The 12,030-nt window shown below is 50.0% G+C and overlaps 3 protein-coding genes across 3 annotated transcripts in view; all 3 read right to left on the bottom strand.

Moving 5' to 3' along the window:
* Positions 1-716: 716 nt before the first annotated feature.
* On the bottom strand, positions 717-3,587 carry glmp (glycosylated lysosomal membrane protein). Its single transcript, XM_068746843.1, has 7 exons — positions 3,474-3,587; positions 2,932-3,096; positions 2,642-2,740; positions 1,660-1,815; positions 1,322-1,540; positions 987-1,255; positions 717-903 (listed from the first exon to the last, which is right to left on the bottom strand). Exons 1-7 carry the CDS (start codon positions 3,585-3,587, stop codon positions 735-737), a joined length of 1,191 nt encoding a protein of 396 aa, XP_068602944.1. The 3' UTR covers positions 717-734.
* An 876-nt stretch (positions 3,588-4,463) lies between these two features.
* Positions 4,464-9,024, bottom strand: cct3 (chaperonin containing TCP1, subunit 3 (gamma)). Its single transcript, XM_068746837.1, has 14 exons — positions 8,956-9,024; positions 8,283-8,344; positions 8,141-8,191; positions 7,983-8,045; positions 7,801-7,897; positions 7,608-7,725; positions 7,343-7,529; positions 7,111-7,260; positions 5,849-5,981; positions 5,591-5,672; positions 5,325-5,505; positions 4,991-5,236; positions 4,772-4,903; positions 4,464-4,690 (listed from the first exon to the last, which is right to left on the bottom strand). The coding sequence occupies exons 1-14, from the start codon at positions 8,981-8,983 to the stop codon at positions 4,598-4,600; spliced, it is 1,623 nt and encodes a 540-aa protein (XP_068602938.1). The 5' UTR covers positions 8,984-9,024; the 3' UTR covers positions 4,464-4,597.
* A 264-nt stretch (positions 9,025-9,288) lies between these two features.
* Positions 9,289-12,030, bottom strand: part of pdia8 (protein disulfide isomerase family A, member 8) — a 6,083-nt gene continuing 3,341 nt past the window's right edge. The window contains exons 9-13 of the mRNA XM_068747508.1: positions 11,860-11,968; positions 10,512-10,640; positions 10,324-10,403; positions 10,176-10,233; positions 9,289-10,105 (exon numbers count right to left, since the gene is read on the bottom strand). Of these exons, the coding sequence (XP_068603609.1) occupies positions 10,016-10,105; positions 10,176-10,233; positions 10,324-10,403; positions 10,512-10,640; positions 11,860-11,968 (466 nt within the window). The 3' untranslated portion in view covers positions 9,289-10,015. The remainder of the gene's footprint in view (positions 10,106-10,175; positions 10,234-10,323; positions 10,404-10,511; positions 10,641-11,859; positions 11,969-12,030) is intronic.

Here is a 12,030-nt window from a genome sequence, read left to right as displayed (position 1 = left end):
GCTTGAGTTGGGCCCGACGGGCTTCGAGCTCAGAACCACAGAAACCAACAAATGCAAATTAAAGTTTCAAAACGAGGCAGACCTTTTATTTAAGAGTTTGTTTGCAAAGAAGGCCGACTCATTTTACGTTGAAGCCCCGGACCAGCAGGTGGCAGCGTTGTGACCAACATCAATATGATGAGGCTGGAACAACGCAAACAGGAAGTGAGTCACTGGACCGCGGGTCTTTGGGGGGGGGGGGGGCACAAAGCCGCCGGAGCTTTGGTTGATTTTTCTGTCGGTTCTTTGAGAACTTTCTTGATGTAAAGGAATAAAAACGGCCTCCTCTGATTGGTCCTCGCTCTACGGTTTGAACAAGCATTTCAATTAAATCCTCCTCTGATTGGTCGCTGCAGTTGTCTGATTGTCTTTGAAAGCAGCACTCAAGATGAACCTCTCGTTGGAGAGAAACTAATTTAATCCACAAATAATTAAATATTTATTGAAGTAAACATTTTTCAAACGTCACACAGGATTTCAAAATAAAAGCTGACAAATTGAAGTATGAACCGGCTGCCTGGTTCTGATTGGTCATCACAAATAATCAGGTCTCAACAGCTGATTGGATTATTTATCAGAAACAATAACGATAATAATTAATATCTAATCGGTCCAGGTGGTTTTCACCAGTAAAAACATTTCAGTCTCCCGGCTCCTGATTGGTTCGATGATCAGAGTGATGTCACCCGAGTCTTTCAGCTGACTGGCTCATAGGCCACGGTCACCGGTCTCTTGCGAACGGCGACATAGATCCCGCCCATCAGCAGGAGAAGCGTGGGCGTGCCCAAACCGAAGACCATCATGCTGAGAACCAGCGGCGAGATGGAGTCGACGGGCGGCAAGCCCGAGCCCAACAGCGCCGTCCTGCGGGGAACACACGAAGAAGAACCGGTTGAGACGCGACACTCACGCCACCCCGGACGTCCCGCCGCTCGAACCAAACGCACCAGCTCAGGAACCCGGTGCTGTTGTAGAACGGTTCCCCCGCCAGGCCGAAGCTGACGTTCAGACCGAACGCTTCCGGCTGCGTGTAGAACGCTCGGACCAAACCGGACGCCGCTTTCACCGCCTCGCCGCTCTGAGGCAGGGGGGCGGAGTTACGGCACGGCGTGGCGTCCTCCAGAGCCGACGCGGGCTGGCGGTAGGCCACCGGCTTCCACTGCAGGAAGCCCAGAACATCAGAGCTGCTGTTCTCCGACGGAACCCACAGAGACACCTGAGCGGTGAGAACACGGTCAGCCAATCACAGACAAGCCGGCACCTGGTTGGTCGGTTGAGTCACCTTGAATATCGTCGGCGTGAACTCGTCGTCGATCGACCGATGAGCCTCGACTCTGCTCGGAGGGTAAGCCCCGCCCACCGCCTGAAGCTCCAATAGGAACCTGGAATGACTCGACCGCGGCAGCACTCCATCGAGTCGTACGTTTAACTGGGAGGAGTTCGCCGTGTGGAGGAGGCGTGGCAAGGCCTGACCCCGCCCCTCCGTCTCAAACACCGACAACTGGGGAAAATTAAAGTTATTATACAAACGTTTTAAAAAGCATCGCACTCTGCTGATGATGTCATCATGCCAGACACATGATAAACCATTGTGAGCTCAGTGTCTCCATGACGACAGACCTGCAGGCAGAAGGATCCGTTGGCGACGGCGCCGCAGAGAAGAGCGTTTGGGCCCGACAGGTTGAGACGAGACCAGGAAACGTCCTGCAAGTCGTACGCAGGGAAGAAGTCCGTTTGGGGTTCGGCCGTGTTGTTGGCGTCGTCGTACTCCAGCAGCTGAGATGAAAAAAACACAAACGCGTCGTCGATAAACGCGTCGCTTCTAGTGATGCAACACGACTGATTTCTGCAGACTTAGGGTGGACTGACTGTTAATAGATTTAAGGTGGACTGACTGTTATTAGATTTGAAGTGGACTGACTGTTATTAGATTTAAGGTGGACTGACTGTTATTAGATTTAAGGTGGACTGACTGTTGTTAGATTTAAGGTGGACTGACTTATTAGATTTAAGGTGGACTGACTTATTAGATTTAAAGTGGACTGACTGTCATTAGATTTGAGGTGGACTGACTGTTAATAGATTTAAGGTGGACTGACTGTTAATAGATTTAAGGTGGACTGACTGTTAATAGATTTAAGGTGGACTGACTGTTAATAGATTTAAGGTGGACTGACTTATTAGATTTAAGGTGGACTGACTTATTAGATTTAAGGTGGACTGACTTATTAGATTTGAGGTGGACTGACTTATTAGATTTAAGGTGGACTGACTTATTAGATTTAAGGTGGACCGACTTATCAGATTTAAGGTGGACTGACTTTTATTAGATTTAAGGTGGACTGACTTATTAGAGTTAAGGTGGACTGACTTATTAGATTTAAGGTGGACTGATTTATTAGATTTAAGGTGGACTGACTTATTAGATTTAAGGTGGACTGACTGTTAATAGATTTAAGGTGGACTGACTTATTAGATTTAAGGTGGACTGACTGTTATTAGATTTAAGGTGGACTGACTGTTGATAGATTTAAGGTGGACTGACTGTTATTAGATTTAAGGTGGACTGACTGTTGATAGATTTAAGGTGGACGCATGTTACCCTGCTGAAGATGACAGCGGTGCTGTGCAGAATGCTGCTCTCTGGCTCCACCTGCAGGCCACCGCTATGGTTACGATCTTCAAACCGAGTCCAGTTCACCTGAGGAGAACGTCACATGAGTTCAGGTTATTCTGGTTAGTGATTGGATGGTTGGTCAATGGGACCCCCAGGTGACCAATGCAAAGATGCGCCCACAGCGCCTCCCACAGTACCGGCGGTGTAAATACACCGCTGTTCATGAGCAGCAACAGATTAACGTCACGTTGATAAAGTCGAGAGAGAACACAGACCGCCACAGTGGACGCCGTCGTGTTCGTGTGGACGAGCAACAGCGTCGGCGCCCCCTGGCTGCAGAACAGGAAGTGAAGCGTGTCATTGTCTCCAACAGCTCGGACGTGCAGCAGGTCGAAATCAGGCGGCGGCGAGGAGGATCCAGGGTTCATCTCCACCAACAGCTGAGAGAGGCCAGAGAGAGAGCAGGGTCTGATGACGATGTCACCGCGTCACGTGACGTCACGTTATCCAATCAGTGAGGACTTAGAAGATTAAATCTAGCAGCTGGACAACAATCGGGAAGATTCCTTTAGGCGTGATCCGCGACCCGGTACTGGACAAAGCAGTCGGAAAATGAATTAATGAATTAATAATAGACAATAATCAAAGTGACGTCATGGATAGATAGATAAAATATATTTCTAAGCAAGTTTATTTGATCATTTCTCACTGGGTTCGGTAGTTTGAGGAAAACGTAAAAACCCTGAAACATGAAGCACCTAACGTTAAATATCTGGACCAATCACAGCGCCTGATTCACTTCCCGGTTCTTCCTCACCTTCCTCTTGAAAGCGTCTCTTCCGCTGAACAAACTGAAACACGAGCTGAAAGCAGAAAACAGAAGAATCGCTGAAGAAACGCCGCCGCGCTGCCTCCTCTCCGGAGCCGCCATCTTTGTTGTGACCGAGCGGTCACGTGATCCTCTTCCGCCTATGTCAGATGACCAAACGCCCCGCCCCACCCCGGAAATATTAATTCTTGTTTGATTTATTTACAAAAGTAAAAGTAAAAAGTATTTTAGTATGATTATAGTATAAAACACTATCATTATCAACAAAGTATAATTAATTTAATAAAACAGTAACATTACAGCATTATTTAATAAAGATTTTACGGTATTAATTAAAACTGTATCGCTATATTTAATAAAACAGAATTCTCCTTTTTCCCTCTGTTCTTTTATTATATCTCGTATTATTCAATAAAGAGTCAGGATTATAAAACGAATCAGGTTTACGGAGTGTTTTCAGTCATTACGAAGCAGAGTCCCGGATGTTCCCTCGTGGGCGGGGCCTAACGTGTTCCTGCCATGCGTCATGCTTTATGTGTTTACCACAAAGTATATAGAAATAAAGCAGCTAAGAGTGTTTAACCTGTGTGACGTTAGCGTGCACGCATTACTAAAATATCTAGCAGTTTAATAAACAGTACCGATATTACAGTATTACGTCAAACAGCACCGCCGTTAACAGTATTCAATAAAACTATCATTAAAGTATTAAACCCGAATCCTTATATTTAATAAAACAGTATCGTTATGACTATTAAATATTTTATTACAGCATCTTTTATTGTGACTGTACGACTCATACAGAGCTACAGCTTTCACCTTACTAGCCGCTGTTAGCCTGATTGGCCATGCAGCTAACGTTAGCCGCTGTGCCACGTTACCCAAACCTCGCTGATGTCCCGTCCCGCCCCTTTATCCCCCGCCCAGGAGTCGAAGAGGCGGGACCCAAATCTGACCAGAATTAAGACGCACCAGAAACAGGATCTGAACTGTAACTTTATTAACTGTTAGCTTTGAGCCAGTCGACTGGAGTACGCACGCACACGCACATGCACACGCACGCGCACGCACACGCACGCAGCGACTCCGCCCTGATCCGGACCCGGCTGACTCTACTCGGCTCCCTGTCCTCCCATCTCCCCGTCCTTGTCTTTCTTCTTGTGGCCAGAGACGATGTCGTCGATACGCAGCAACAAGATGGCCGTCTGGACACAGAGCAGAGCGTTACTGAGAGCATTGATCAGTCATCGGCGCCGTTGATCAGCGCCGGGGGCGTGTCCTCCCACCTCCATGGCCGTCTTGTAGGTCTGGGCCTTGACGGCCAGCGGCTCCCAGATGCCCAGCGCCGCCATGTCGGACAGGCAGCCGGTCTCGCCGTCCACGCCCCAACCGGCGCCGTCGTCCTGCGTGTGCTTGGCCTGATCAGAGACAACCAATACAGGATCAATGATCCGAGCCCGAGCAGAGGGACGGGGAGGCGGCGCCGCTCGCTGGCGTCCCTTTACCCTCAGTGACGTCAGCACCCTGATGGTGGAGGCGCCGCAGTTCTGGATCAGGGTCCGGGGGATGACCTCCAGCGCCTGGGCCACGGCGCGGTACGCCCACTGCTCGATGCCGGTGAGCGCGCGGGAGCGCTCCATCAGGCGCTTGGACACGGCCATCTCCACGGCGCCGCCGCCCAGCAGCAGCATCGGGTCCAGCAGCACGTTACGACACACCTGCATGGCGTCCTGCAGGTTCCGCTCCACCTCCTGGGGATCAGACACAGATTGAGCGCCCTGAACGGCTCACGGCGGCGCCGGGGGCGGGGCGATGGGCGGGGCGACGGGTGGAGCTCACAGCCAGGATCTCTTTGCTGGCGCCTCTCAGCAGGATAGTGCAGGCTTTGGGGTCTTTGCACTCGGTGACGAAGGCAAAATACTCATCGCCGATCTTCTTCACCTCAAACAGCCCCGCCCCCGTGCCGACGTCTTCCTCACGCAGTTCATCAGTCCGACTGACGATACGAGCGCCGCACGCCCTGAGAGAGAGAGAGAGAGAGAGCGCGCGTTAAAGGCCTCTCCGTGCTGATTGGCTGCAGGCGGAGCATGTGACCCCGGGTTTACCTGGCGATGCGGTTGTTGTCGGTCTTCCTCACCCGACGGATGGCGGTGATGTCGGCCTTCATCAGGTAGTGCTGAGCCAGATCTGAGACGGGGGGGGGGGGACAACAGAAGACATCAGCCACCGGGGCGGGGCGGGTGTGACATCAGCCACCGGGGGCGGGGCGGGTGTGACATCATCCACCGGGGGCGGGGCGGGTGTGACATCAGCCACCGGGGCGGGGCGGGTGTGACCCGGCTACGTGCTAGCCGTTAGCGTACCTGAGACCCCCTTCTCGGTGAAGACCAGGTCCGGTTTCAGACGGACGATGTCCTCACAGATCTGTTGGACGTATTCTTCCTCCATCTGCAGGATCCGGGCAAAGTCTTCCTCCTTACTGATCTCGATGTCCGTCTGAAACGCACACAAGAGTGAGCGGGGTGTACTGCCTGTTATACTGCGTGTTATACTGCGTGTTATACTGCGTGTTATACTGCGTGTTATACTGCGTGTTATACTGCGTGTTATACTGCGTGTAAACCTGCTATACTGCGTGTTTTACTGCGTGTTATGCTGCCCGTTATACTGCCTGTTATACTGCGTGTGAATGGGTTATACTGCGTGTTATACTGCGTGTTATACTGCCTGTTATACTGCGTGTTATACTGCGTGTTTTACTGCGTGTTTTACTGCGTGCTTTACTGCGTGCTTTACTGCGTGCTTTACTGCGTGTTATACTGCGTGTAAACCTGTTATACTGCGTGTTATACTGCGTGTTATACTGCATGTTATACTGCGTGTTATACTGCGTGTTTTACTGCGTGTTTTACTGCGTGTTTTACTGCGTGTTTTACTGCGTGTTTTACTGCGTGTTTTACTGTGTGTTTTACTGCGTGTTATACTGCGTGTTTTACTGCGTGTTTTACTGCGTGTTATACTGCGTGTTTTACTGCGTGTTATACTGCGTGTTTTACTGCGTGTTTTACTGCGTGTTATACTGCGTGTTTTACTGCGTGTTTTACTGCGTGTTTTACTGCGTGTTTTACTGCGTGCTTTACTGCGTGTTATACTGCGTGTTTTACTGCGTGTTTTACTGCGTGTTTTACTGCGTGTTTTACTGCGTGTTTTACTGCGTGTTTTACTGCGTGTTTTACTGCGTGCTTTACTGCGTGTTTTACTGCGTGTTTTACTGCGTGTTTTACTGCGTGTTTTACTGCGTGTTTTACTGCGTGCTTTACTGCGTGCTTTACTGCGTGTTTTACTGCGTGTTTTACTGCGTGTTTTACTGCGTGTTTTACTGCGTGTTTTACTGCGTGCTTTACTGCGTGCTTTACTGCGTGTTATACTGCGTGTTATACTGCGTGCTTTACTGCGTGCTTTACTGCGTGTTTTACTGCGTGCTTTACTGCGTGTTTTACTGCGTGCTTTACTGCGTGTTTTACTGCGTGCTTTACTGCGTGCTTTACTGCGTGTTTTACTGCGTGTTTTACTGCGTGCTTTACTGCGTGTTTTACTGCGTGTTTTACTGCGTTTTACTGCGTACCTGGCTCTCCCCCTTCTTGTACTCCAGAGAGCAGTCCAGCAGGACGATCCGAGGCTCTTTGATGTTGCGTCTCATGCGGGGGTGGGTCACGTCTTTGTTCACCATCACGCCTCTCAGGACACGCGAGTCCTCGATGGTCCCGCCCGGAACCTGGACGCAGTCCAGCAGCGGTTATACGACGGCGGCCGGCTGGGGGAGGGGCCCGGGGGAGGGGCTCGGGGGAGGGGCTCACCTTCTCCACTTTGGCGTAGTTCTTGATGTCGATCTCTTTGCGCCCGTTGTCCTCCCGCTCCACGGTGCGGACGGCGTCCAGGGCGATGCCGCACGCCAGCTCGGACCAGCGGCTCAGCGCCTTGGTGTTGATGGCCGAGTGAACGATCTTCAGCATCATGGAGCGGTCCGACGTGTCCACGGGGGCGCTGGGGACAGACGGGACCATCGGCTCAGTGTAACTGCAGCGTATGCTAGCCAGGCTAACGCTAGCCTGTCACCGGTACCTGATGTCCCTCAGGGCGTCCAGCATGTCCTCCAGGGCCCGTCTGTAGGCGCCGATGATGACGGTCGGATGCATCTGCTGCTCCAGGAACTGCTCGGCGACCGACAGCATCTCCCCGGCTAGCAAACACACAGACGGACCGTCAGCGGCGGGACTCGGACCGGGGACCCGACCCATCCCAGCATGCACCTCACCCAGGATGATGACTGACGTGGTCCCGTCCCCCACCTCTTCGTCCTGCGTGCGGCTGATCTCGATCATGGATTTGGCGGCTGGATGCTGAACCTGGATCTGGTGTGGACAGCAGTAGTGATTGATTGATAGATAGATGCCCCGCCCCCGGGCCCGCCCCCCCAGACAGCGTGAGGAAGCTCACTTCTCTCAGGATGGCGTTTCCATCGTTGGTCATCACGATGCCTCCCATGGGATCCAGCAGCATCTGCACACAACGAGCCAATCAATGAAGAGGAGATCAATAATCAATAATCAATAATCAGTTTCAGCGCGTCCTCCTCATCATCGATCAGGTCCCACCTTCATCATGGCCCGCGGGCCGAGGCAGGTCCGGATGAGATCTGCAATGGTCTGAGGAACACAAAACCAAACAGAACCATGAGCCCGGGTTCAAGCCGAGGTGGGCGTGTCGTTCTGAGGCCACACCCCCAGCGACGCTCACCTTTGCAGCATTGATGTTCCCGGTCTGGACCTTCCGGCCCGACTCTCTCTTTATGTTCTGGTCTGCAGAGGAAGGGACACATTACGAGATCCATCTTTTCAGATTGTTCTGCTTTTAAATATTTATTTTTTTATAATAATATAATAACACATCCATCAATAACCGATCGATACAGCTTGAACCGATCTCTTTACAGCCACCAGGGACGCCGTTTGCGCTGCTAGCCAGCAACGGTGGCGCTAGCTAGCTTACATACTAACCTGCTAACCTAACTAGCCTGCTAACATTAGATACAATTGCAGGCCTCACTTAGCATGTAGCTACGCGGCTAAATGGTTTATATTATTATTATAATACTATAAACGTCAGCATAGCGACAAGCTAACTACTTTATAATTCCATGCTGACTAACGAGGGCGCGGCGTCTCAGCCCAAACGCTAAGTCACGAGCTAACGATGCTAACGATGCTAACACTGGTGCCTCGTTGTCTGTGAACGGCGATGCTAACAGCTAGCTTGGTGAGAGGAAGCACATGCTCTGGTTAGCGACCGGTCTCAGCTTTGTGCCGCCGCCGGAGGGTTCTCACGGTAACCGTGCACAAACCGGAGGCCGTACCGGCCACCTGCCGCCGCCACGTCGGACTGAAACACTACAGGACCTCCCGGTACTTACTGAGCACTAAAACCTGCTGGCCGAACATCCTGACAGCGTGAGTAGAACCGAGTCGGCCCGAAAGGTGGCGGAGCTCGCTGAAGGAAGGAGGAGCAATGACTGGGGCGGGAACACAACTTCAGGACGAACCAATGAGAGGAGCGAATGGTATGACAGACAGGCGCTCAACCAATGGAATCAATGAGGGGAAAGCGACCCATGGAAACAGGAGATTCAACCATTTATGGATTATATCAATAACCAAAACCGGCATATCTGGCGAATGGTGACTTATTTTATTCTTGTTTATATTTAAATGCTTAAACAAACTGTTTTTTAAGCTTTCAGTCACTTTTATTAAACACAGTAACTCGGAACACATTAACGTGCAAAAACATCTCAGAAGAAATACAAATAAATACCCACAGAACAATCAATAAGTTGCATGTTTGTGCATAAAATAAATATGAATAAAAAAACAGTGTCTTAAATAGCAGTGAATTCTGAGCTCACTCATAATATTACCATGAAATAAATCAGCAGAACCGGAACTAATCCATGATTATAGAACATATACTCATCAATAAACTAGAGGCAGCAGCATTCTGCTGGATCAGAACCAGAAGACGCGGTTCATGGTGGTTCAGATCGGACCCCTTTATGACCGGGATGTTTGGGGAGTGAATTAAATGCAGATTTTACAAGATAGGAGTTTTTTTTGAAGCCTCCATTATAAGTAAATGGGAAAATCCAGATGTTTATTTATTACCCGGATCGCCCTCAGAATCTAATGGGATTATTATTAATCCAGACCCATCCATAATCCCGCTAACAAACAGAACCTCCATGGCGGAAGTAAACATATGCTAATTATGAATACATATTATTATGACCCCTCCCACTCAATCCACAAATAAATAATAGAAATAAAAACACGTTCTCATCGATAATCCATGAAGACCCAGAGCATCTGGACCGTCTCCAGGTTCAGGTCCAGATCTCTCAGTAGGACCAGGACTCGGTTCCCATCTGCTCGGTGTGTCTGTTGCCATGGCGATCATCTTGCTTCTGAATCCAGACATCAGAGTTCATCCTTCAAGCCGCTCGACGACGAGTCGCGTCCCGCCTGGCGTCTCAGAAACTGCAGGAAGTCTTTGACCTCTCGGCCCCCCTTAACGGACATGGAGGCGTGTCATGTGACCTTCCCTGCTATGATGTCATCAGCGTATGATGTCATTTACCTCGTATCTTATGGGCTCATCCTTTCTGCCCACTGGAGCGTAGTAAATGGTTGGAAACCTGCAGACAGAGAGAGGATGAAGATGAAGATGAAGATGTTCTTCATCTTCACCTTCATCATCAGCGTGAGCGGCTCGACCGTCTTCCTACCCGTGGATGTCGTAGCCGGGCGGGACGTCGTTGTCCACGCCGTTCATCGTGGCGATGACGATGTTGGGGTTGGAGTAGAGCTGACGGAGACAAGAAACACAGGTCAGGAAGTCAGGAAGCAACGGGGCTCATGGGGGATGTAGTCCGATGCATGGTGATGATGACGAGGGCGATGAAGGTCAACACACCTCGTCAGCCAGCGCTCTGTAGACTGGCTCCAGTTTCTTACAGTGTGGACAGGATGGAGAATGAAACTGGATCAGAACGTCTTTCTCCGGGTCGTTGACGACGGCGTCGAAGGACTCGGCGACGACCACCTGCAGCAGAGACGCCGTTTGTAGCCACATTAGCACGTTAGCAGGACGTGAGGACAATGGAATCAATGCTAGCATCAGGGAGCTAATGCGCTGATCCAGATCAATGCTAGCATCAGGGAGCTAATGCGCTGATCCAGATCAATGGTAACATCAGGGAGCTAATGCGCTGATCCAGATCAATGCTAACATCAGGGAGCTAATGTGCTGATCCAGATCAATGCTAACATCAGGGAGCTAATGTGCTGATCCAGATCAATGCTAACATCAGGGAGCTAATGTGCTGATCCAGATCAATGCTAACATCAGGGAGCTAATGTGCTGATCCAGATCAATGCTAACATCAGGGAGCTAATGCGCTGATCCAGATCAATGCTAACATCAGGGAGCTAATGCGCTGATCCAGATCAATGCTAACATCAGGGAGCTAATGTACTAATCCAGATCAATGCTAACATCAGGGAGCTAATGTACTAATCCAGATCAATGCTAACATCAGGGAGCTAATGCGCTGATCCAGATCAATGCTAACATCAGGGAGCTAATGCGCTGATCCAGATCAATGCTAACATCAGGGAGCTAATGTGCTGATCCAGATCAATGCTAACATCAGGGAGCTAATGTGCTGATCCAGATCAATGCTAACATCAGGGAGCTAATGTGCTGATCCAGATCAATGCTAACATCAGGGAGCTAATGTGCTGATCCAGATCAATGCTAACATCAGGGAGCTAATGTGCTGATCCAGATCAATGCTAACATCAGGGAGCTAATGTGCTGATCCAGATCAATGCTAACATCAGGGAGCTAATGTGCTGATCCAGATCAATGCTAACATCAGGGAGCTAATGTGCTGATCCAGATCAATGCTAACATCAGGGAGCTTGATTATTTGATTGATTGATTGATTGATTGATTATTTGATTGATTGATTGATTGATTGATTGATTGATTGATTGATTGATTGATTGACTGATTGATTTCTCCTACGTGATGCCTGGAGCTTGATTATTTGATTGATTGATTGATTGATTATTTGATTGATTGATTGATTGATTGATTATTTGATTGATTGATTGATTGATTGATTGATTGACTGATTTCTCCTACGTGATGCCTGCAGGATGATTCTTGATGAACTTCTTTCTGCCCATTCAGAGGCGGGGCAGCTCCAGCACGGTGAGCCTGTCCTCTGATTGGCTCACAGACCTGCGTGACTCACCTGCACGGCGCCGGCGTTTCTCTCGGGTAGCGGCTCAGACTTCACGTAACGTTTGAGTTGCCCGGTGAGGTAGTCGTCTAGGAAACGCTCCAGGGACCGGCCGTCCCTCCTGAAACACACAGTTCACGGGCGTGGAGGGTCACGAGGGTCACGAGGGTCACGAGGGTCACG

This window comes from Brachionichthys hirsutus, chromosome 13 (genome assembly GCF_040956055.1).
Source record: "Brachionichthys hirsutus isolate HB-005 chromosome 13, CSIRO-AGI_Bhir_v1, whole genome shotgun sequence".
NCBI classification, from domain to species: domain Eukaryota; kingdom Metazoa; phylum Chordata; class Actinopteri; order Lophiiformes; family Brachionichthyidae; genus Brachionichthys; species Brachionichthys hirsutus.
The sequence above is the reverse complement of the archived record's forward strand: the minus strand, read 5'-3'. Positions and strand labels throughout refer to the sequence as shown.